General features: G+C 40.8%; 1 long non-coding RNA gene and 3 gene segments (V, D, J or C); 3 read left to right on the top strand and 1 right to left on the bottom strand.

Moving 5' to 3' along the window:
* Positions 1-685: 685 nt before the first annotated feature.
* On the top strand, positions 686-1,483 carry LOC119874695. The segment is given in 2 exon segments: positions 686-830; positions 1,080-1,483. Coding segments are annotated over 2 exon segments (480 nt in total).
* A 1,197-nt stretch (positions 1,484-2,680) lies between these two features.
* On the bottom strand, positions 2,681-26,353 carry LOC119874630. Of its 2 annotated transcripts, none has more exons than XR_005371224.1 (2): positions 26,237-26,353; positions 2,681-3,037 (listed from the first exon to the last, which is right to left on the bottom strand). It is a non-coding gene; the product is annotated as an uncharacterized LOC119874630 (long non-coding RNA). The 2 variants fall into 2 exon arrangements; XR_005371223.1 differs by lacking the exon at positions 26,237-26,353 and adding an exon at positions 4,552-5,211.
* On the top strand, positions 3,966-4,769 carry LOC119869607. The segment is given in 2 exon segments: positions 3,966-4,230; positions 4,363-4,769. Coding segments are annotated over 2 exon segments (312 nt in total).
* On the top strand, positions 9,052-9,956 carry LOC119869604. The segment is given in 2 exon segments: positions 9,052-9,173; positions 9,502-9,956. Coding segments are annotated over 2 exon segments (471 nt in total).
* Positions 26,354-26,528: the final 175 nt, after the last annotated feature.

Below are 26,528 nucleotides of genomic sequence, written 5' to 3'. Positions count from 1 at the left end.
CAGGGTGAGAGGGAAAGTTTGCAGTTTTTCTAATGGCTCTTCTTTGAATTATTATTCAAAGAATAATAATAATTACTAAGAGATAATATTATTATCTCTTCTTTGAATTACTCACATCCAAAATTCATGTAGAATAACAAAAGATGAGACAAGTGAGTTATAAAACACAAAATAAGTTTCCCTCAAGATGTTTGAAATCATTGCTTAGCTGAGGAGGAGGAAGAAACAAGGAAACAGAATCGAATCATATCCTGTCTCTAATTTTTTCACCAGCAACCCTGGTTCCGACTTCCATGTTTCTCAGTGTGTGTACCTAGACCTCACACCTTCTCACTGCTCTACTCAACAAGAGAAAATGGGAAGATGATATGAACCAATAAAAATAAAATAAAATAAAATAAAATAAAATAAATAAAATAAAATAAAATAAATAAAATAAAATAAAATAATAAAATAAAATAAAATAAAAAACAAAGAAAGAGTAGAGAGGGGAGTGGAAAAAACAAATGTCTCAGAAAGCTAGGACCAACTGTGAAGGTACTTGTCACTCTCCATACCTGCACAACACTGTTCGTGTAGTAACACATACGAGCCAGAGTGTGTTTACAGGAAAGAAAAAGAGATGTGTCATTCAACTGATGTATAAGAAGAACCTAGAGACAACAGGAGCCCCTGAAATGTTGACCTCACAGGAAGACCCGCCTCAGAGGAGGTGGCTTTGAGGTCTAGTGAGCACCTCTCTTGGGCTCTACCTATGGGTCCTCTTCATGTCATCTCTGCCATGGGCACCAGTCTCCTCTGCTGGGTGGTCATCTGGCTCCTGGGGACAGGTGAGTTCCCGGCTAACAGATCAGCATCACCAGGCTTTGTCTGTGGCTCTGTAGGCCCTGGACCTTCATGTTGCCCAAAGATTTTCCAAAAGGTATTGTCATTTAAATGAAAACAAATGATCATATCATGGAGTGAAGAGCAACGTGTATGCGAATTTTTACACGAACGCAGATATCTTGAAAGATATTTAAACTCACCTTGGGTTGCTACACTATGACTCTATCTCATGTAATCTCTTCTCCTCTGAGGTTCCACAAATGCTGGCGTCACCCAGAATCCGAGACACCTGGTGAGAAGGACAGGACAAGAGGCAATACTGACATGCAGCCCCGAGAAAGGACACAGTTATTTTTATTGGTATCAGCAGTTCCTGGGGGAAGGTCTGAAATTCATGATTTACCTCCAGAAAGAAACTATCTTAGACCAGTCAGGAATGCCAAAGAAACGCTTTTCTACTGAATTTTCCGAAGACGGACTTAGCATCTTAAAGATCCAGCCGGCAGAGTTGGGAGACTCTGCAGTGTACTTCTGTGCCAGCACCGAAGCCACATCAATGCAGAGTCCCATCCTGTCAATGCACAAACGTCCTCCATGCCCCACCTCAGAAACAGCCGTGGGCTGGGGAAGGGAGGGGGGCACATCGTTTGATTAGCGAACAAATTAAGCTAGAAAGAATTTGGCAGGGTGAGTATGGAAATAGGGGAGGGCTGTGCAAATATATCAAGGAATAACCCAACCCAGCCTCAGTAACTAACACTGTCAGCAGAAAAAGGTAAAGTTTTTTTTTCGTAAAAAACTGGGCATAATTTGGGGCACCTGGGTGGCTCAGTTGTTGAGCATCTGCCTTTGGCTGAGGTCATGATCCCAGGGTCCAAGGATAGTGTCCCACATTGGGCTCCCTTCAGAGAGCCTACTTCCTCTGCCTGTGTCTCTGCCTCTCTCTGTGTGTCTCTCATGAATAAGTAAATAAAATCTTTTAAAATAAATTAGATACAATTTGTCAGGTAAAATATTTATTGAGGAAAGGTCCTCTTTTCTTCACTTCATACTCTATTTCAAGTTTTCTATGGCATGCTTTAAAGATTTATTTTTTTAATTTATTTATGAAAGACACAGAGAGAGAGAGAGACAGAGACATAGGCAGAGGGAGAAGCAGGCTCCCAGCAGGGAGCTCTCTGGCATGCTTTAAATGTAGAGTTTCATTTAATCATCTAAGATAATCAAGCAAAGGAAATATTTTCTTCATTTTCAATGTGAGTAAAAGCAAATACAATTCCAGGAATTCATTTTCTTTTCTCAAACTCAAAGAAAGAGAGAGAAAGAGAATGAGAGGAAGAGTACAAACCCAGGTTTGTCTAGCTCATATAGTTGTGCTTTTTATACCACCCTGTGCTGCCTCTTATTCTTTCTGGAACAATCCTGGCTTTGTGCCTCGCTTAGTGCTTGTACAGGCATGTATGGATGCCAGGATTAAGAACTGCTACAAGATCCCCAGAGGTGGTGGAAATAGAGTTGGATAGATTTGTCTGGAATTTAGGAGAAAGATGTGGTCCCCAAGCATTTTTAATGTGAAACATATCACCTGGGGGCTTCTGGGTGGCTCAGTTGGTTAAGCATACGACTCTTGATCTCAGCTCAGGTCTTGATCTCAAGGTCCTGAGTTCAAGCCCTGCATTGTGCTCCAGGCTGGGCATGAAGCTTACTAGAGAGAAAGAAAAGGAAAGAAAAAGAAAGAAAGGAAGAAAGGAAAGAAAGAAAAAAAGAAAGAAAGAAAGAAAGAAAGAAAGTTCAACTTTTTGTTATCTCAGTGATTTTTTAAAATTCTCATCAGTCAACAAACATTGGCAACTTACAGAAAAGTGTTTATTATCACTTGCTTTGATGGGACAATTTCAGAAAATCAAAAGGCAAGTGAATGCAAAGTCACTTCAAATGTATATGTGCCAAGGAAGTGGGCCCTCACCAGGATGGGGTAGAAATCATGTCACTTTACTATGTTTTCTGTTTCTGCCTTTTGATATTTTGAAATTATTTCACATGCTCTGGCCCTCCTCTCCCTGCTAGGGTGGAGGAGGGCAGTGGCTGGGTGCCAGTTGGGAGGTGGGGAGACACCCTTAGAAGAATATCCCCGAGCAGGACTTCAGGAAGCTTCCACAGCACACTCCATGTGAAGGATCAGGAATGTAGTCTTCCAAGAGTATAACTTCTGAGGGAGGAAAAGAAAAAAGAAAGGAAAAAGGGTCATTTTGCAATTTGGTACTGAAGGGGAAAAAGAAGAAAAAGTGTCTAAGAGAACCTGCAGTTTTTCCCCAAAACAAGAGAGTCACAAACTAAGGGGACCTACGCCACCCCCATCATGAATGCCAACCAACCAGACCACCAAACCAACCAAACCAACCAAACCAACCTGGGCTTTGCCACAACAGTGAAAACAGATGCCATTAAGCTGGGCATAGTGTAAAACACCCCAACATCATGAAAATGAGTAAGAAGAAAGTAAAATATACAGAATAGAGAAAACTATACACACACACACACACACACACACACATTTTTCACAGACTCTCCCCCAAAATGATCATGAGTCAGGAGAAAATGTGAGTCTACACTCCAGACAGAACTCAATACACTCAAGCAAGCAGCTTAAGATAGGATAACCCACCTGTAACCAGAAGTTCGGAGACAAATGAAAGAAAAAGTTGATTAAGCTCAGAGAAGAAAAGAAAGAAAAGGACAAAATTATCTAAGAACTAGAGAATATGTGAAAAGATACCCAAGTTAGAAAAACTCAAATGGTAAATAAGTGTGGGAATTGAAGAAAGGCATGGGGACATGCAAGCAAACGAAAATGACAGAGAGAAGTCTAACCAGCCAGGGAGAAGGGGTCCAATGAAAGCCAGAGCTTGCCATGCATGCAGGATGGATGAGAGTGGGGTGCTATGTGCCCCAGCTGTGGGATGAAAAATGAATTCTAGGTTCTTGTCTGACCAGTGTCTGCAGAGCTCCCAGAGTAATGGAAGCATACAGTAACTGGGATGGTAAAAGCAGGGGCCAATCAGAGAGAGACTGTGGCCTGCAGCCCTGGGGCCACCTGCCCACTCAGCCCAGGTGGAAGCAGTTTGGGGAGAGGGAGGCCCACGGGGGTGCAGGAGCTTCAGCTCCCCTGTCCGCCTCTTTCTCTGCAAAGTGAGGGAGCCTGTCTGGAATATCTCTGGGGTCCTTTCCAACTATCCATTCCAGCCTTCTGACAAATTCTGCATATAAAGCCAGGGGATCCCCAGAGCTAAGTTTCTTTCCTTATTTGTCTTCCAGGAGGTGCTTAGAGCTGCAAGGAACCCACCCTTCCCATTATGGGTAACCAGGTGATCTGCTGTGTGGCCCTTTGTCTCCTCGGAGCAGGTGAGTCCTGGGGTCGTGGAAAAAATTCCTGTCCCAAGGGTGTGAAGCTCCAAACCTAAGCCTTTTCTCCCATGACAGCAGCAGTAAGCACCTTCCCACGCTGTGTTTCTAGAGCCTCTCTTTCTTCCATAGGAACAGCAAGTGGTGGAATCACTCAGACCCCCAAATATTTGTTCAGAGAGGAAGGACGAGGTGTGACTCTGGAATGTGAACAGGATTTTAATCATGACTCTATGTACTGGTACCGACAAGACCCAGGGCAAGGGCTGAGACTGATCTACTACTCGCTGGTAGAAAATGATGCTCAGAAAGGAGACATACCTGAAGGCTACAGTGCCTCTCGGATGAAGAAGGCATTCTTCTCTCTCACCATGACATCGGTGCAAAAGAACTAGACAGCTCTATATCTCTGTGCCAGTGGTAGAGACACAGTGAAGCCCAGCCACCTCCTCTCTATGCAGAAATGGGTCTCAAGCCCTGAGTTCCCACCAGGTGGCAGGACTTTTCCTCTACCTCAACCAGACACCCAAAGCAGCCGCTGCCATCAACGTGCTTTGTGGAATGGCATTACACCTCGGCCATCCACTAAGTTAGTTTTAAGAATTACATCTATATCTACATCAGAGAGAGATAGAGACAGAAAGAGGAGAAGAGGAAGGGGGAGGAGGAGGAAAGGGTGGAGGAGGAAGCAGGAGGAGGTGGGGAGTGAATGAAGCAGAAGGAGGGGTGAAGGAGGAGAAGGAGAGAGTGGAGGAAGAGGAGAGGGTAGAGGAGGAAGAGGAGAGGGTAGAGGAGGGGGAGGAAAAAGAATAGACAAAAGAAAAAAATATTAATTTTACATCCTAGCTCTTCTTACCAAATACTGGAAAACTAAAATGAACAGAAAATGGCCCCTTCCTTCAGAATACTAAAAGCCAAGCAGGGACAAAAATGTGTAGGAGACAAATATTGTGATGAAGTTTCATATAATATATACTTAATCAGAGACGTCAGTGGGCTCTAGGAGATAACATGGCTGGTTTTGTCTGGTGACATCAGGAAGGGCTTCAAAAGAAGGCAAAACCACACAATGAAACTCAAATGATGAATCAGATTTCACCAAGTGGACAAGAACCCACAGTGATACAGCCTTAAGGAGGGAGTGATGAAATAAAATTATGAATGAAGATGGTCACCTCCACCCCCAGAATATGGCAACAGAAGATGATTTAGAAAAATGAGTAGAGTGAGGGTATTGAACACAACTGAGTTTCTAGTTCTAGGGAACCTTCCTTGGATACTTGCATTGAAATACCTAGTAGGGGGGGCACCTGGCTGGCTCAGTCAGTTGGAAGAACATGAGACTCTTGATCTTGGGGTGTAAATTCAAGCCCTATATTTGGTGTAGAGATTACTAAAAATAACTAAAAACTGGGAAAACAAAAAAGAAAAATAAATACCCAGTAGGCTGGCTTGGTGCTTAGGAGGGAGAGTTGGGCTTGAGAGAAACATGTGCATGATTAATCAGCAGAGGATCAGCATTATTTTACAAATGCTTATTTTTCTGTGTGGTTTCTCCTTTTGTGGTCTGACACCTATCTATCAAATTAAGGCAAGTGATGTTAATTCTTGGGACTTCATTTGTTTAAAAATATTTATTTGGTCACATAATTCTGCTTGCAGAAATGAATGACAGTCTATATTATTCAGATTATCCCTCCCATTGCATACAACTAAAAATGCTGGATTAAATATATTTTTTAAATATTCTTGGAAACATTTAAGAACCTCAGCCTGTTCTCCTGCATGGCTCTGTGTCTTCCAGGACAAATAATTCTGGGAAAACACGAGGAGTCCCTGACCATTACATAGAAGTCTGGGCTTTGTGCATTTTATTTGGATTCTTTTCTGAATTGTTAGCTTTGGATTTCTTCTCCCATATATTCTATGGAAGCTTGACTCACACAGAGACCAAAGTACTGAAAAACAGAAATAGGAAAGAGACACTAGCTTATGAATAGGAATTACAACGCTTAAATGTAGTATGATGAGCACTAGACCTCATTGCAATTAATGTCCTCTGATATAGTAAAGAAACCATCAGAAATGGGATGGATCTAAGATGCTTTACTTTGTCCAGAGCATGTTCATTGATACCTCCAGATCAATCATTTCCTGAGCCAGCTGCTGCAGTCATGGACCAGTGGGAGACACAGTCCCTAGAGTTCTCTGCTACCTGGTACAAGCCATATTCCAGAGGTTATGGGATGGGGTGAGGCTATCTGTCCAGTGAGAGAGAAGAAATGAAGGAGAGCACAGTAGGAGACAGACAATTTCATTTTTATTATCTTAGACATAACTTAAAGGGTACAGACTTCCTCTTGTTGGTTGATGAACTTATGAAACAAAGAATATAGACTTTACATGATTTTTAAGCCTCTGTTCTAAAACAATTGAACCATTTACTTTCCTTTTCAGAGTGATCTTGATTCTAGAAAGAACCTTTTAGCTGTGGTTTCTTTTTTTTTTTAAGATTTTATTTATTAATGAGAGACACAGAAAGAGAGAGAGAGAGAGAGAATGAGAGAGAGAGAGAGAGACCTAGGCAGAGGGAGAAGCAGGCTCCATGCAAGGAGCCTGATGTGGGACTCAATACTGGATCCCGGGATCACATCCTGAGCCAAAGGCAGACGCTCAACCACTGAGCCACCCAGGTGTCCCAGCTGTCAAGTTTCATAATAACCCCCATTCCAGTGGCCAAGTTGTTAAGAGTCATTGTATGAAATGAAAATCCAAAAAGTCAAAATATCACTAAATTGTTCCTTAGCAAGCTTTGAGGAGTCATTGTATCTATTAATGAAGAAGAATAATTTATAGAAAAATATAGTCAAAGAGCTATCATATTTCTTAGCTACAGTAAAAATAATTTCTGAATTTAAGATTACAATGGAAGCAATCAGTAATAAATTAGACAAACCAGAAAACCAATTTGCTAGTTGTATGCAAACTCAGGGGATATTTCAGGATTCTAAGGAAATAGGAAAAGATATGTGAGAAAAATAATATCACAACAACTTTATTCATGATGACCCCAAATGGAAAACACTCAAATGTCCATCAACAATGCAATAGACAAATAGTGTTACATTTGTAGAGTAGAATAAAATATAGCAAAAAAAAATCAAATATTATTTGCAAAATCATGGGTGAACCTCATAGACATGATGTTGAACAAAGAAGCCAGACACAAAGGTACATACTGTATGAAGTTAGAGCAATGGATGCATGTGGAGGCATTTTTAATTTACTGGGAGAGAAGCATGAGGGAGGAGTCTGGGGTTCTGAAAATGTCCTCTATCTTGATCTAGGTGCATTCATTTCTGAAAATTCACTAAACTTTACACTTAAGATTTGTGCAGTCTATTATATGTATTTTAAGTCTCCCTTTAAAAGCTTAGAAACACCACCATCCCTAATGGCTAACAATAAAAATGTATTCTCTGCCATGGTTCTGTGGTTTGAATGGGCTCTGTTAGGCAGTTTCCTCTTGGGGTCTCTCATGAAGTGACAAACAGATAGTCACCAAGGCTGAAGATATCTGAAGGCTCACCTGGGCTGGATATCCAAGATGGCTTCTTTATACACATATCTGATACCTCACCTGGGGTGACCAGGACAGCTCTAGACCAGGCCTGCATATCTCTCTTTCTCCACATAGCCCTTCAACACAGTTAGGTGGGTTTCCTTACAACATGGTGGCCTCAGGGTAGTTCAAATTATTACATACTGGCTGGCTTCCCCAAGAGTAAGCGTTCAAGAGACCCAGGTGGAATCTATAAGAGTACATATGAAAATCATACAGTGCCCCTTCCACCACATGCAAGTCAGCCCTGATCCTTGGAGGAATGTGAATGCTGGTAAGTATGGTGGTTCATCTGAGTGCCATCTTTGAGGAGTAGCTACCATAATATAATAAATGGTACTACTGATCTCATTCCTCACTGTCTTAGACTGATGATCACTTTGGAGCATGGCAACAGCTGCTTCATTTGCAAATATTTTTCTTGAGGTCAACTCTAATCAAGAGCTATACCACAAAGAAAGTTCTAGGAAATGTATTTTTTCCTTAGTTGACTCTGAATTTAAAACACCATAGGTATATGTATACTTGATGGCTAATGGTCCTCAAAGGAGTAGAAAGATTTTCTTTTGCTCTAGGGGCTTCCAGAGACTTCATCCCATATATGTGTCATAATGTTGTGGAGAAATAATACATTGCAGGTACATTCAATAAAAGAGCTGTAAACAAATTATCCTCCTAGCCTCCACAGTAATGTACACTGAGACTTACAGACTATGATAAATAGCCATGTGTGGTATTAGGTCTGTCAATATGAGGGAGACCGGCATGAGGCAGTTGTGAAATAAATACTTCATTTAGAAGATGAGAACTTGTCCTTGTTATCAGTATGAGAAACATTGAGCTTAGAGCCCAGGATTTCTGAGGCTCACTCACAGTCCTAGTGATTAACAATCATGAGTTGTTTCCATTACTTTGAGGATACGTTACAGAGATAAAGGACTGACTGTTATTCCATTTGCTATGCAAACATATAGTCTTTTTCTTGAATAAACCCAAGGAACTTGTTTAAGTCATTTCAGTGATCTGGGTTTTAGTGTTTTATAAAGTTAGGAGTAGAATTAGAACATCTGAGGCCCCTTTCAACCACGTCTGTGTGGCTCTTTCATAGAGCACGGATCCTGTACCCCTGGCAAAAAAAAAAAAAAAAAAAGTCACCACCAGGGGGTGGACTGAGGCATCTTCAGGATTATGTAAACCGTGGTCCATCCTTCTAGGGGTGGAGAAAGAGAGAAGGAAGAGCGTGGTCATATCTATCTTGAGAGAGGTATGGTATGAGGCCATCACCTGAAGATGCTGATGCTTCTGCTGCTCCTGGGGCCCAGTGAGAACCTTATTATCTGAGTCGTTTGGCAAGTGTGTGTGTGTGTGTACTGGCATGAGTGAAGTGGATTTTTTTTTTTTTTTATGCAGAGCAAAACGAGAGGGGACATCCCCACTCTCTGGAGGGATGAAGGGTCAGGTGAGAAGTCATCAGGCAGGGGAGATGGGTGATCATGGTCCTAGGGCGTCTAGCAGGAAGATTTCACCAAAAGGCAGGAATCTCTGAGAGCTGGGAGAAGGAAGAGGGAGTGTGGCTGTGAGTTTCATGCTGTGGTCTCATGTGACAGTTCTCTTGGCCTCCGTCACCTCTTAGACCTCTGTTTGGACAGGCTCTGGACTCGGTGCCCTCGTCTTCCAGGCGCCCAGCACAATGATCTGTAAGAGCGGAGCCACCGTGCAGATCCAGTGTCAAACAGTGGACCTTCAAGCCACAACCGTGTTTTGGTATCGCCAGCTCCCGAAGCAGGGCCTTACCCTTATGGTGACCTCTAACGTGGGCAACAGTGCTACACACGAGCAGGGGTTCCCTGCAGCCAAGTTCCCTGTTAACCACCCAAACCTCACGTTTTCCTCCCTGATGGTGACGAGTTCAGGTCCTGGAGACAGCGGCCTCTACTTCTGTGGTGCTAGTCACACAGCCTGGAACAGAGATGAGAGACCCAGACAAGAACCCCAGTCCCAGCCCCCTGGTTCCCACCACCCTGAACCCGAACCCTGGAGGCGCTGGGGAGTGAGGCTGGGGAGAGGAAACCACAGCTTCCCTGTTTGATACATCTGTGTGTGTCAGAGACAGAGAGAGAGGGTTGGAGAGAGGGAGTGAGAAAGGGAGGGAGGTAGAGAGGGAGGGAAGGAGAGAGAAAACATCTGAGCACAGAGTGTGGAGAAGGTTGGGTGTTTGAGAACTACACCCAGTGGTCTTGAGCACCTTTCTGTATAACTGTTGTCTATTTACATGTCTTCTTTCCATGAAGAAAGCTCATGTGGGAATGAGCTGGGCCCTATAAAGTGGTCCACTGCCATGGAAATACCCCTGAGCTAAAAATTGTAAGACCTAGGTTTTTTCCTGACTGCCCAACACACATCAAAGGAGGAATTCCACAGGTTTCTAGGAAGTCAGGGTCCTAATTTATGTCTCTCCTATCCTTGGATACTCCTATTCTGTGTGTCTACTTTTTACCTCACACATGAGAGATCTGCAAGGTTGTGAGTCAGCTGGCACTGCAATGCAACATGGCACAAAAAGAATTTCCAGGAGTAGTTTATGGGAGTCCCATTCCTGCTGCTCCAGTATATACCCTAACTCAGGCATCCACAGTAAGCATTTGATGGGCTCTATCGCAGCCTCCTACCCCTTTGGCTGTTTTTTCCATTCTGGAATATGGAAAGCCCTCTGACTACTTCTGACTGACCAATAGTCAATTAAAAATACTCTCTAGGGGCAGCTGGGTGAGCGTCTCAGTGGTTGAGCGTCTATCTGCCTTTGGCGTAGGTCGGGATCCCGGGTTACTGGGATCAAATCTCTTATCGGGTTTCCCACAGGGCGCCTGCTTCTCCCTCTGCCTATGTCTCTGCCTCTCTCTGTGTCTCTCATGAATAAATAAACACAATCCTTTTAAAAACAACACTTCAAATAACTAATAAAATTATGATTAGTTGATGTCTTTATCATTTTTTCCTTGCTCCCAAAATGTTCATGAAAACAATCAAAATAACATCCACCTTTTAAAAAGTTACTTGATTGTGAGTAAATCCTCTGGGTTCACTGTCCCCAAAGGGGTGGGGGTAGGGATGGCTCAGACCTTTGAAATACTCCCCCTTACAAGCAGAGGGCTGAAACCAGGAGAGGCAACAAGGGAATGTTACCATGCCTTGGATAGAAACTGAAAGGCCAGTAGAAAATCTTAGTTTTAAGTTTCTCAGTGGTATAAAACCTCCAATTCACTGTTTAAAAGGAAAACAAACATTTTATTCTCATGTTTCCCCCTTGTCTATTTTTGCTTTTGTTGTCAGTGCTTTTAGGGTGATAAAAAATCATAGCCAGGACCATCATAGACAAATGTTTCTCCTGTGTTTTCTTTTTAGAAGTTTTATAGTTTCAGGTCTTATGTTTAAATCTTTGATTAATTTTGAATTTATTTTTATGCATGGTACAAGATAGGGATCCATTTTCAATCATTTGCACATGGATATCCAGTTTTCCCGACACCATTTATTGAAGAAACTGTCCTTTCCCATTATGGCACCAGTTGGCCAGTTGACCATGTATGAGTGGGTTTATTGCTGGTCTCTCTATTCTGTTACACTGGTCTACGTATCTGTCTTTATGCCAGTACCATACTCTAATTATTGTATGGAATTGGAGAAAATGATTGCAAACCACATATCTGATAAGATGTTAATATCTAAAAATATGTAAGAAACTCCTACGACTCAGTAGCAAATAAAAAAAATAATAACATGATTTAAAAATTGCCAAAGGACTTGAATAAACATTTCATGGAAAGAAGACATGTAAATTGACAACAGTTATATAAAGAGGTGTTCAAGACCACTCATCATCAGGAAAATGCAAATCAAAACCAAAATGAGCTATCATTTCACATGACTATTATTAAAGAACAAAAGATAAATATTGATGAGGATGCGAAGAAATTGGAACCCTTGTACATAATTGGTGGTATAGCTGCTATGGAAAGCAATATGGAGGCTCCACAAAAAAATTTAAAAAAAATAGAACTACCAGCAATCCCACTTCTGGATATATACCTAAAATAATTGAAGGCAGGACCTTAAGAGGTGTCTGGACTCCCATGTTCGTTACATTACTCACAACAGCCAAAATATGGAAACAACTCAAATGTCCATTAGTAGATAAATGGATAAAGAAAATGTGGTATATACATAGAACATTTTTGAGCCTTAAGAAAGAAGAAAATCCTGCCATTTACAACAACATGGATGAAGCTGGAGAACGTGCTAGGTGAAATAAGCCAGTCACAGAGATACGAATAAAGTATGATCCCACTTAGATGAAGTAGCCAAAGGAGTCAAAGTCATAGAAGCAGAAAGTAGAATTGCCAAGATCTATGGGAAGGAAATGGGATTTGTTGGATTGGTAAAAAAATTCAGTTATGCAAGATGAAGACTTGCTTGAGATCTGCTCTACAACGTAGCGGTACACCGTAGTGCCTACAGTTAACAATACTGTGTTGTGCTCTTCAAATTTGGTTAAGAGGATAAGTCTCATGTTAAGTGCTCTTGCCACAAAAACATAACAGGGGACACAAGGAAACTTTTGGAGGTGACAGATATGTCTGTTGGTTTGTGGGAATGATTTCATGGAGGCACACCTATCTCTAAACTCACCGAACTCTATTCACCAAATATGTGAATATGTGAATTTTTCTGCACATATTCTGCAATTTTATCTCAATAAAGCTGTTAAAAATAAGTAAGCGGAAAGTAAATCTGATACTGGGGGAAAGGGTCTCTAAAACACTAACTTACATATTAAAGGGAATTGGTTGCCTGGATGCCAGATGAGCTCAGAGGGATGAGAAAAGAGACAATTGACCACAGTTTAATGAGAACAGAAACTCTAGCCCCGTGTTCCTAAGCAACAGGAGCTCATACATATTCTTTCTGAAAGAAAGGCATAAAAAGCCTCAGAAACCACTACCTTCTGTCTCTAGGTCTCTAAAAGTTTCAAAGTCATGGGAAAAAAATATTTGTTGAGGTCTGGTATCTCTGCCCTTGTATCAGTCAGGCGGAGGAGCATATTGTGTGGACAGAGCTGCCTCTGCCTATGACACAAGAAGACCTAATAGGGTGCCAGAGCAAGTTCCTAGAGGAAGTCATGTTTAAGATGACATCCTAAAGATGACCTGGAGTTAATTAAGTGGGACTGGGGATAATGAACTGACTGGCATGGCTGGAAGATCCAGTGCAACATTTTTCAGGCAGGAAAGAAATTGGTGTGTTCAGTGAAAGGTGTCGGTAGTAAGGTGGCATGAGCAAAGAGGAAAGAAGGGGGTGAATACAAGGTGAGATTGGAGAGAGCTGAAAATTCAGGACATTCAACAAGAATGAAAAAGCATGATCCCTTGATGATGGAATATACGAAGAGAATTGTAGAGAACCTAGGGCAGAAATTTAAGGAACATGCTCACCTTGAATGGTGGCTAGAAATGGTTGAGAAGGGAATTATACTACTAATAACACGTCTATGTGGTATGGAGGCACATACCACAGGAAGGCTGCTTGTTTCCTAGTCGGGCTCTGATACTTGAGGTTCCTGGCTGCTCCATCGCAACATGGAACTGGGAACCCTCTCACTCACCTCAGGGCAGGTGGCGGCAGTATCAGAGGGCATCTGGTGAATTTGCTCCCTTTGACCACTAAGAGGTGATGCGGATCTTTCTGTAAAATACCTCTGGCACATAAAGAGCAAGCATAGATCTTCCGTGTTCTGAGTTGTTGGATACTTTGGGTTCCTCAGGTGAAATATTTTAGGTGCTGGTTGGGAGAATGAATTACAGCATTTTTGGAGCATTTCTTGGGATGCTCATAGATCCTTGAAATAGTGGAACCCAACAGCATTTACCACATATTTGGTTTCTATAGATGTCCAATGCATACACAATTGGTAAATAAGCAAATAAATGCCATCATCGTTTCTAAGCAATATTATGCTGAATCTCCAGCCAGTGGAACAAGAAAAATTGGATGATAATGAGAAAGGAAGAGGAAAATGTGATATCCACAGATGATCAGTTTAAAAGAAGAGCGAGGGGTCCCTGGGTGGCTCAGTGGGTTAAGCATCTAACTCTTGATTTCAGTTCATGTCATGATCTCTGGGGGGCGAGATCAGCCCCTTGTCAGGCTCCATGCTGGGCACATGGGGTCTGCTTAAGATTCTCTCTCTCCCTCCGTACCCCACTGGCACTCTCTCTCTCTCTCTCTAAAAGATACATACATACATATAAACCTAAAGGAATCTAAAGAATCATTGTATTATTAATCACAAAATCTAGTAAATTTTAAGTTTTCTGAATTCAAAATTAACATAAAAAGTCAGTTTTTTCCATAAACTAGTGAGTTAAAAGCTATATTTTTAAAGAGAGAGACCATTTATAAATAGTAACATAAAATATAAAACAGTTAAGAACAAATCTATTAAATTACAAGCAACACCTTGATACAAAAAATTATTAAAATTTAAGGAATAAACAATTTCTTAAAAATCTGATAAGTGTAAAAACATGCCATGAAAATGAATGAGTAAACCTAAAAGTACAAATATTCCAGTTTGTGCAATTTCCTCTGTATTCAATGCAGCACTAATTAAAATCACAAAAGAGCACCCTACCTATCGTGCAATTATTTTATAACTTAAGATAATGGAAAAAGGCATAAACAAAGAGACAAATGGAAAATAATGCTAAGATTAAAAATAGTGCCATGCATCTAAGGCATCTAATATATGACAACCATCACTGGATGTATAAGGGAATGATGTAATACACAGTAAGTTCAGTAAGTTATTCTGCTGTATGTGGTTGTCCATAGAAGGCAAGGCAAATTGAAACCTTCCTCAAAGAATAAGTAAAAATAAATTCTAAATGGATTAAATCTTTGGGGCACTTGGGTGGCTCAGTCAGTAAAGTGTCTGCCTTCAGCTCAGGTCAGGATCCAGGGGCCGGGGATCCAGCTTTACATCAGGATCCCTGCTCAGTGGAGAGTCTGCTTCTCCCTCTCCCTTCCCCCTTCTCATGCTCCCTTGGACATCTTATTTATAAATAAATAAAATCTTAAGTAAAGGGATTAAACACTTAAATGAAAGATTCTAAATATTCAATAACATGGAAGTATATCTTTATGAGCTTAAGCTATGGGAGCATTTTCTATTAAAAAAAATAAAAATGCACACCCAAAATAAAAGAATGATGAACTCCACTAAGTTAAGAAATTCAACAACAAAAAGAAATCACAAAAAGAATGAAAACATAAGCCACAGATTGGAGAGATATTAACAACACATATAGCTGACAAAGGTTTGGTTTCTGGAATATACAAAGAACTGTTACAAATAAATAATAATTAGCCACGCTAAAAGAAATACGGGCAAAGGGCCATTTACAGAAAACACTATTAGCCTCTAAATGTGAAAAATATATTCACCCTCCTTAGCAATCGGGAAAATGCAAACTGAAACTACAGTGAGACACATTTTAACCTGACAAAATTAAAAGGATATGAACAATTTTTTAGGTCTCAGATGTGGAGCATTTGAAAACACAAACTTGTTGATGGGACAATTTATTTGGCTGAACTAATCCGGAAAGCATCTGGCCACATTATGTACAGTTGACATGAAACACCCTCCCGCTCAATCTCCACACTCCCAGGTATAGAGGAAATCTTGCACTTATATATGCAGAAAAATGTACAAGAAGGCATTAGTGCTTGTAGTGGCATAAGAACCTAGAGAAAACATTAATTCGAGAATGGATAATAAATTAGAGTGAGTACATAGAATGCTACATGTTAGTGAAAATGAATTCTCTAAAATCATGTGCATCGACATGAATTAATATCACAGATGTAACACTGAATGGAAAAAGAGCACGTTTCACAGAAAATAAATATGAACAAAACGATCCCCTTTAGATAATTTGCAAAGATGTACAACATTAAATAATCTATAACGTATGGATCTTACGTAAGTACTACAAATATAATGAAAAGCAGGAGAATAAAAATATAAACCTCAGGGCGATGGATACCTGGATGTGGTAAAGAACAATGATATTTGAAAGAATAACACGGAGGCTTAAATCCCCAGTCATAACCCATCTCCTAAGCTGATTGCTTCTGGCAGAATGGTCATTCTGTTGTTTCCCTAGATGCATTGTGCATTTGTCACAGATACTGTTTTGAATAGCTCAACATTTTTTTTAACATAAAATAACTGCTCTGTGATTTCATAAGTGCGGTAAAACTATGGATTGATAAACCCCAGGCTCTATGATTCATGGCCTGAGAGGAAAGGGACAGGGGGAGAAGGCAAATTGACAAGTTAAAGAAGCCAAGAAATGAATAATGTGTAAGTGACTTCATAAAAAATAGCAAAAGAGTAGAGTCTGGGAAAAAGAAAATAAGAGCATGTTGAAACGCACCCTGGTGGCCTTCACCAGCTCTCCCCGCCCACCTCCACCCCCCCTGGCTCCCACATGCTATGAAATCTTCTTCTCTTACACCCACAGTGACTGTGAAGGCAATGGCAAGTGATCACATCATAAGGAGGTGGCTGATGGGGACAGGGGAGCCTTACAGGCAAGGCCCTTGCCACTTCTTTTCCCCCCAAGCCAACCGTGTGCTTCAGACTTCTCTGCCTTGTGGCCCTTTTTTTCTGGGGAGCAGGAAAGCTCCTGCTGTGAACGTGGTGGGTTCTAGTTTCAGAACTTGGTCCTCTGGCTGCAGTCTCAGGCTGCCTCCTAGGCTTTTCTGCAGTCTCTGTGTCTTCCTCCCACAGGCTGCATGGACACTGAGGTCACCCAGAGTCCCGGACACCTGGTCAAAGGGAAGGAACAGGGAGCAAAGTTGCATTGTGTCCCTGTAAAAGGACATAATTGTGTGTATTGGTATCACCAAAAGCTGGGAGAAGAGTTCAAGTTTCTGGCTTACTTACAGAATGAAGAGATTGTTGATAAGGGAGAAATGTTCAATCGCTGATTTTCAGCTACATGCCCCAAGAACTTGCCCTGCAGCCTAGAAATCAACTCCACGGAGCCAGGGGACTGGGCCCTGTATTTCTGTGCCAGCAGCCAATGCATAGTGCTGAATGCTAGGTTTTCTTAGAACACAAACGCGTCCTGAACCCCGCTCAGGAAATCCGTGGTAGACTAGGGACTTGGGAACCAACAGAAACGCACTGTGGAGGAGCACGAACCAGAAGGAAAAATGTGCAGACAGCACCTCTAGGTGAGCAGAAATGGATGTTTCAAACAGTGATGGGAACAGAAACCCAAGGAAGGGGAACAAAGGTATAAAGGGGGCTTAGGTGCCCCCCTTTGCAGGATATCTGGCAAAGGAAGGACCCAGGATTCCTTTTCTTTTCATGAATCTGGTGGAATTTTTTTAAAGATTTTATTTATTTATTCATGAGGGACAGAGAGAGAGAGAGAAAGAGAAAGAGAGAGAGAGAGGCAGAGACACAGGCAGAGGGAGAAGCAGGCTCCCTGCACCGGGACCCCAACGTGGGACTTGACCCCTGGTCTCCAGGATCACACCCTGGGCTGAAGGCAGATGCTCAACCTCAACTGCTGAGCCACCCAGGCGCCCCCAAGCTAGGGTTTTGTGACTGCTCCTCACAGCTGTCCCTGCCCTAGAAACATGGCAGGAAACTCAGCAAACCCCTCCCTCCAGAAAATACAGTCATGCAACCTTTAAAAACGACTTTATTGGGACATAATGTACAAGCCATAAAGTGCATCCATTTCAAGTATTTATTTCCATGCATTCTGACAAATGTTTACACCCACGTGACCAGCATGACAGTCAAGATGGATGGGGAACCTTCCCTGCTCCCCATGTCTCCTACATATTTTGTGGAGTTTTTCCTATTTGCTTTAAGAAAGGTATTAAGAATGTGCTTCTTATTGTCATAAGAACCTTATTTATTGACATATCTTCTGCCAAGATCTCACATGGGCCCAATCAATTCAGTCTTCACATCTCTCAACTGATGTCTCAGGGTGAGTGCATCACTTGGAACTACCCTCACCCACAGACAGCCTTCTCCAGCAAGTGCCTGTGAGCTCACGATGTCCACCTCACCTCCTATGTGAACCAGCCAAGGTCAGTCCTGCTCTGCTCTCGGTGAAAACACACTAAACCGAACATACTGGTAAAAGCTGTGAAAATTCTGCAGAGGTCCCTGGGAGACCAGGTACTTTTTGCTGATGGGAATAAGCAAGGAGTGAAGTGTTTGACCTGCAGCACGTGACTTGGAGTGCGTGTTGGGGCAGGGAGCTTTTTCTTGCTCCTCCCCTGGGCCATTTCGTGGGGTCCTTGGTCCTGCAACACAGAATTACCTTTCTCCTCATCCTCCTGCCTAATTGATTTGGTGTTCTTAGCTTTCGGTATCCAGAGCAGCCATCTCTTCCTTTTGAGTGGATTGCTTAGACTGCTTACTTTTAATGTAATTAAAATAATTAAATAGCTCATTACACTTAAATAATATTATTTAATATAATATATAATATGCTATTATATATAATTAAATAACTAAATAATAGTTATAATTTAATAATTTTATTTCATATATAATATATAAAATATGATAATAGTTAATATAATTAAAATAAGTAATATAATTAAATAATATTTAGGCAAAAATGCCACATCTTTTCTTGTTCCCTATTTCTTTGCTTTACCCTATTTCCTCTTTCCCCTTCTAGGTAAACATTTTTGTTATTTTCTTGGTTTATACTTTTAGTGCCTGTTTTGAAAATATGTAGGGAGCACCTGGGTGGCTCAGCTGTTGAGTGTCTGCCTTTGGCTCAGGTTGTGATCTCAGGGTCCTGGGATAGAGTCCTGCATCCAGCTCCCTGCAGGGAGCCTGCTTCTCCCTCTGCCCGTGTCTCTGCCTCTCTCTCTCTGTGTGTGTGTGTGTGTCTCTCATGAATAAATAAATAAAATCTTTAAAAAAAAAAAAAGAAAATATGTAAGCATTCCAGATGAAGCATTACCTCATTGGAGGCATGGAATGGGAACAGACTGTGGAATATTTCCCAATATGGGAAAAGATGTTTAACAATATAAACTTTTTCATTGCTGACTCCTTAGAGCTACCTTTGAAACAAGACACTGCTTAACAAGGCATGCACCAAGTATCTCGAGCCCACTAGAATGATCTAAATTCCATCTACAAGAAGAGAATACATATTATCATTCATATCATTCACTAGGATCTCTGAATTCATAACCCTTGCTATTGTAAGAGGTTATTTAAAAGTATATACTGTGGAGATCTTTCTGCTCTTCCATTTTGGAGATCTTATTTCTGGTTGCAGAGTTCCTGAGCATTAAGCCTCAAGTTTTTCATGCAAGAAAGGATATCTCTATCACGCTGTGTCCCTGTCATTTTCTATTCCACTAATGCCTTTCAAGAACCACGTATACATGGGAGTGTCTGGTGGCTCCATTGGTTAAGCGAGGACTCATGATCTCAGCTCAGGTCTTGATCTCAGGGTCATGAGTTCAAGCCCCGTGTTGGGCTCCATGCTGGGTGCGGAGCCTATTAAAAAAGAAGAAGAAAAAGAAAGGAGAAGAAGAAGAAGAAGAAGAAGAAGAAGAAGAAGAAGAAGAAGAAGAAGAAGAAGAAGAAGAAGAAGACATAAAAATGAAGAGGAAGAGAAGGAGGATCAAGGTAACCGATATTGAAGATATCTTATAGAAAGATAGATTATAGAAACTGTATCATGTTCCCAGGACTAGAATGCAATCATAGTTAAGTATCTGTTATAGTCGACCTTAGATCTGCAAATCAGTCTAAAGAAGGGGTTCACATTTTTTCTGTTTTTTGGGGGTTTTTTTGGTTTTTTTTTTTTTTGTTTTTTAATGAGAACACTTCTGACAAATCCAAGATTGCACATGTAGGCCAACTATTTCTGGGAATATGTGAACGTCATACCATTTCCTTCCATGTACTGCAGTATGAAGCATATCTCTTCTAAAGCAGCAAAACAGGTCCTAAACCACCCCATTCCAACCACAAGTTTCATCATAAAAAATTGTCTTTTATTACAGATGACCTCAGAACATAAAAATAAAGCAAACATTTATCTACCAAAATAACATTTGTTAAATAGCTAACCTATAATTATTTATTTTTAAAACTCTCAAGAAGAAACTATATTATGCAACAGATTTAAAATTCACTGTATAAATTTCAACTCAGTGCTGGAAAATGACATGTTAGTAAGCTAACACAATTCTGTGTCAGCAAATGTCTGATTTTCTTTGCATAGTATTACCTCCACAAATCCCATGGATTAGAATACCAGGTCTAGAAAATAATAATTCAGAAAACACACATATGGTACTTCTTCTGTATGAAGAACGGTTCTAAATTCCTTATTTATATAAAGTTAACAACTTTTGAAGTAGATATTCATTATACCCATTTTACCTATGAGAAAATAAAGTCAAAGGGAAGTTAAGAGAATTGTCCATGTTTATGCTGCTGCTACATGGCAGGACCAGGACTCAAGGCCAGGCTCTAATCCATGGCACTAGGAAAGGGTGGGCTTAGAACCCTTTGCTGTTGCCAAAATCACTCGAGAAGCCTATTCCCAATCTCTACTGTATCAACTACAATAAATTCAGAAGACGGAGAGAACTGACTCCATTTTATAACAACAAAACATTTGGACATGTTCCTGTATTTGGAGCAGTATTGGTGGGAACAGAGCAGTTGATGGATATGCAATAGATTCTGAAAATTGTAGGCATTTCTCTTCCTCTCTCTTATCATGCTGAGTGCACAGACACATGGCATACTGTGACTCTGACCAGGAGATGGAGAATCTGGTCTCCTCACCATGTGGGGACTTGTCCATTTGGAAGGGATACAAAGAGCAGAAGAGAAGACACAGGTGACTTGATCTCTCTGAGCCTGAGTATCCCCATCTGCAAAACGAGCTGCAACAGTCATGTTATAACAGTGGCAACTTCTACAGACTGAGGCGGGGGAGCCCTACATCCTACTCCCCTCCCTGGGCCTCTCTCAGAATCTGTGTCTAGACCTTCAGAAAAGCTCTGACCCCACCATGGGCAGCTGGGCCCTCTGCTATGTGGCCTTTTGTCTCCTGGGAACAGGTGAGTTCAACACATAGTCAGCAAATTACTGACTCAGGTGTGCAGACCCCCCCTGTGATAACTTCTTACAACAGCAGTGGGCTCCCCTCTGGACGTGATCCCCAGCCTTTGTATCCTTACCACCACCTCCAGGACCCACATATGCTGAAATCTGCCAGAGGCCAGCATTCCTGCTCACTAAGGCTGGACAGGAGTCCCTGGAGTGCAAACAGAACTTGAAATACCATGCCATGTACTGGTACCGGCAGGACCCAGGACAAGGTCTGCGGCTGATTTACCTCTCAACTTTTGAAAAAGATGTTCAGAGAGGACATATAACTGAAGGCTACAATGCTTCCCGAGAGGAGAAGGGGCTGTTTCCTCTCACTGTGAGGTTGGTGCACACCAACCAGACAGGTGCCTACCTCTGTTCTGGTAGCGCTCCACAGCGGAGCGTGGCCACCGGCCACCTGCACACAAACTCGCTCCAGCCCTGCAGCCTTCACTACAACTTCTGTTTTAATTTTTTTTAAGGCCCCTCTGCTAAATATCCTTCCCTGCACTCTCTGGATTCTTGATAAAGCACTCAGGAGGACAGACCCAGGGGATACACTTTACTTCTTGGACTTCCATTCTTTTAATCCTTTTACATTTATCTGTATCTTTTCTTGAGATGTTACTGTGTCCTGCCACCTTTCCAAATGCAAAAGATACAAAATTGAAGAGAAACAGAACCTTTCTCCAAGAAGCTAATGGTCTAGTAAGGGAGTAATTAGATTAGATAGAATAGAGGGATCATGAGATCTGGAGAAAAAAAAAAAGAGATTTCAAAGACTCTGGCAATATTTTATTTCCTGAGTTGGATTATTTGTTCAAGTGCTCATTTTATCGGTGTGTTATCCAATTATATAATCAGTATCAGTGTCGTTTAACTTCATTGAAGAACTGAACGAAGAAAGAGAAACTTATGGAAAGATACAAACTGAGCTGTTAACATGACTTCCCTGGAATGGGGTGGGAGGAAGGAAGAAGAAAGTAAGCTAAAAATAGATAATGAAAAAGAACCACTTAAAATATGAGTTGATAGAAAAATCAGAGAAGAAAATGAGAGATTACCTCATGATAAATGAACTAGCTAAAATATATCAGAAATATCAAGAAGGTGAAATATTCTGCAAAGCAGTAACTAGTCTCAGAATCAAAAAAACAACCATGACAAAAGGGACCTGTTGTTATATGAAAAGATAATTAGATAATGAATCATCAAAAGCAATGCCCAGTCCCGAGTTAGAAATTGAGTTTGAATCCATATTAAAGGATCTTTCTCAAAAAGCTGTTAAACTTTGAATAAAAACTGGGTAGTAGATAAAATGAAAAATGCTTTGATAGGAGCACCTGGTTGGCTCAGTCAGCTAAGCGTCTGCCTTCAGCTCAGGTCATGATCTCAGGGTCCTGGGATCGAGGCCCACATCGGGCTCCTGCTCAGTGGGGAGCCTGCTTTTCCCTCTCCCTCTGCTCATGCTCTCTCACTCACACATACACTCTCTCTCTCATAAATGAATAAAATCTTAAAAAAAGAAAAATACATTGATAGGGAAAGATGATGATTATGAAAATTATATTAAGTCAATACAGCTCAGCTCTTTCTAAACCTGGGGTTAAATCCAAAGGAAACAATAGCCTGTTCACGATCCAGCCATGAAGTTTTTCCTGGAACATTCAACCCTTACCATGTATATATGCATGTATGTATTTCAAATCATACAAATCTTACTTTATTATGCATACAATCCTGCCTTCCAGATTTTCCCACTTAGCTCAAGTCAGTGAAATGCTTCCTTTTTCTGTATGTGCATGTGGTCGGTCATTTCTAAGTGATGCACAATGCTCCATGCCCACTTCTCCAGGAACATACCAAATTTTCCTCCCATTTCATTACAACTTTGAGTATGCTTGCACATATCCCTTCCTGGACCTGTATAATCATTTTATAGGATTACATGCCCAGAATCATGACTCTTGAGACATGGAGTACCATTTGTATATGCTATTTTATGCATCTAGATACCACCAGAGGGCCCCTCAGAATTGCTGTATGAGTCTCAAATAATCACTTAAAAGGGCATAAAGCTTCCTATATCCCCTTACCCTCATATGATGTTATCCATTTTCCAGATGTTGCAAGTCTGGAAGTGGAAAGAGAATTCCAGTCTCTTCCACCCCGTTTCTCTTAGAAGACCATCAGTGTTTACCCTAACAATGCAGATGATAATTTAAGAAAAATAAATAAAAGCAAATAACTTAAAAGAAAGAGACAAAGAGGTTACTTTATACTCCTATACTATCAATTGGCAATGATCTAGAAAGCTGGAAGATGATCTCTCCTTCCCTCTCTCATTTGCATTTTTTTTTCTGATCGCTAATGAGTTTGACTACCTCTTCATAAGATATTGACCTTCGATTTCTGTTCTCAAAATAGTCTACTGGTATTCTTAGGCCACTTCTCTAGTGAAAGTTCTGTATTTTCCTCAATGTTTATAGGAGCTCCTTGCTAGATATCAGTCCTTTTTAAATTTTAGAATAAAGTTGAAGTCCCTATACAGTGTATCCCCATCCCAAACATCAAAGAAACAGTAGATGTGAAGAGAAACAGTTGGTCTCTCTTCTGAGCAGGTGCCTGTTATGTCCATGACATGAATGACATCTCCATTCTCCCAATTCCAGTTCCCTAGGCATCCAGAGTGTTGTCTTCCTCATTATTACTCATATCCTTGTGTAGTGAAGAAATGTTTCCAACCACCACTGTACCCCAGACTACTTACCACCCATTAATAACCTTCTTTCATCCAGAAATTCTGAGAAAATTCTTCACTCCATTCAACTATGCTTTTTGGTCCCTGGAGTAAACCAAATTAATTTTCCTTCTTCTTTTTTTCTAACTGGATTCTGCTGACTGATTATAGCAAGGAACAGTAAAAATTCACACGTTTTTCTTCAAGACTTATCATTTGTCCTCATATTATCTATTTTAGGGCCAAATGCCATCCCAGACAATCACCAATTTCATTGAGCTCTTTTTTTTTTTTTGAGTTTCTTTTTTTAAAAAAAAAAAATTTATTTATTCATGAGAGACACAGAAAGGGAGAGACAGAGACAGAGACACAGGCAGGGGGAGGAGCAGGCTCCCTGTGGGGATCCCGATGTGGAACTCGATCCCAGGACCTGAGCCAAAAGAAGATGCCCAACCACTGAGCCACCCAGATGTCCCTTCATTGAGCTCTTGATATGACAGCTGATTCATATCAATTCCAACATTTTAATTCATAAAAGGATTGGGACAGACATAAAAGGATTGGGAAATTTTTCATTGCATTACATGGAATTTTAGTCTCTGGGGAAAGAGAAGAGTGAAAAAGAGAGCCATGAAAATTATATTCAAAGAATGTGTATAGTTATGGCAAATAGATTGTGTTTTTGCAAAAAAATATGAGAATGTTATATGCTCGGTAGGGAGAGATATTTCACTGGACAAATTAAAACAAATTCCTGGGGAATAATTTAGGGAAGCAAATTTCAGTAATACCCAGAAAACCATAAGCATTTGCCATAAAGATGGAGAGACTAACTTAAGAAGAGAATCAAACCAATAATTTAACAGAGAATGAGAAATTATGAGTAGGAAAAATTTCATGTAAATTTATAAAGAAATAATCCTTGTGAAAAGGTGTTTAAGAACAGTTAAAAAACAAATTATGTTATCCAATTTGATCAAAAGCCCTGTCAGAAGGTTACTCCTATAAATTACTTCCAATTGTGTCAGCTTGACAATGAAGATCAGAACCTTAAAAGTGCAATAAACATCATCATAATTATATAATTATAAAAAGAATAACAGGAATTTGGCTTCAAGTCATAACGGATAGCTGTTATTATACTTGCCTACATCGATAAGGTTCTATAAATCTGGATGGAAGTTTTTAAGGCGACAGTTCCAACATTAGATAGCAGGCAATAGAGGGTTTCCATCACAGAGAAGAGGGAAGAGGAAAAGAGGGTTTGTCCCAGGTCTCTGCCTTGGAACGGCTTCTACACTGTAGCATAAGAGCATGGAACCCACCCAAACAGAGCAAGTGGTCTCAATGCGGTGGGGAGGCAGAGAGCAGAGTTCAGGGCCGTGGAAGTGGTTGATGTTTGTAGGACGAAGCCACTGTAGAGAAGGATGCTTTGCAGAAAAATTGCTCCCAATATTGCACGGGGGTCAAACACTGAACAGCAGATACATATAGAGCCTCCATGAAGCCTGACAGAGAGCAGGAATGGAGGTCCTTGCGGCCACAAAGTCTTGGGGGGACATATGAATCCTGACCAACCAGAGTGGGGACACCTTCCTAAGCCCCCTGGAAATACACTTGGCACCCCAAGTGGGGAGGGGTCACACCTCAAGAGGGAAGTCACCTCTGTCCTGGAGTAAGAACCACTCTACGGCTGCCTTAACAAAGTTCAACAAGCCTCCAAGGGATCTGGCTGATTTGCCAATAAGTAAACTGCCTTTTAGAGAAAAATAGCACAGTGCTCTATAAATAAAGGCAGAAAGAAAGAGAGAGAGAGAGAGAGAGAGGGAGGAGGGAAGGAAATCTAGACCCTCAACAATGTACATTTTCGTGCACTGAAAAAGTACCAGATGCAGAGAGAATGGGAAAATATCACCCAACATGTAGCAAAGAAGTGGGCAATGGAATCCTTGAAGTAACATAGATGCTGGAAATTTCAGACAAGGAACTTTTAAGATTTATTTATTTATTCATGAGAGACACAGACTGAGAAAGAGAGGCAGAGACACAAGCAGAGAGAGAAGCAGCTCCTCGAAGTGAGCCCGATGAGGGACTCGATCCCGGAATTCTGGGATCACAACCTGAGGCAGGTGCCCAACCACTGAGCCACCCGGGCATCCCAAAACAAGGAATTTTAAGTGATTATTAAAAATATTAGAGGAAAACGTGTTTATAATTTGATCAATTGACAGAAGTGATTAACTCACTGCAGTCAAGACAAAAGGGGGAAACGCACAAATTATCATATCAATGATGAAAAAGAGAATATCTCTATAAATACAATAGACATGAAAATAATACAATATCATAAATAAGTACAAGCCAATAAATTCTACAAGCAGATGAAATGATTTGAAAAATACAAACTTACCAAACTGGTTCAAGATGAAATTAGAAATGTGAAGAAATTGAATCACTTATCAAAAACATTCCCTCCAAAAAAACTCTAGACCCAGATTCCTTTCCTGGTGAACTCTGTCAAACATCTAAGGAGAAAAAAAAATAGTGCCAACTTTACAGAAACTTTTTTAGAAAATAAGAGGCACTCATTTTCTAAACTCAACTCATTATGTGAAGCTAGCAAAAACCTGACACCAAACTCTGACAAAGAATGACAAAACAATATTTTTATGACCATAGATGGAAAAACTACTTTTCAAAAT

The sequence above is a fragment of the Canis lupus genome, chromosome 16, assembly GCF_011100685.1.
Source record: "Canis lupus familiaris isolate Mischka breed German Shepherd chromosome 16, alternate assembly UU_Cfam_GSD_1.0, whole genome shotgun sequence".
NCBI classification, from domain to species: domain Eukaryota; kingdom Metazoa; phylum Chordata; class Mammalia; order Carnivora; family Canidae; genus Canis; species Canis lupus.
The sequence above is the reverse complement of the archived record's forward strand: the minus strand, read 5'-3'. Positions and strand labels throughout refer to the sequence as shown.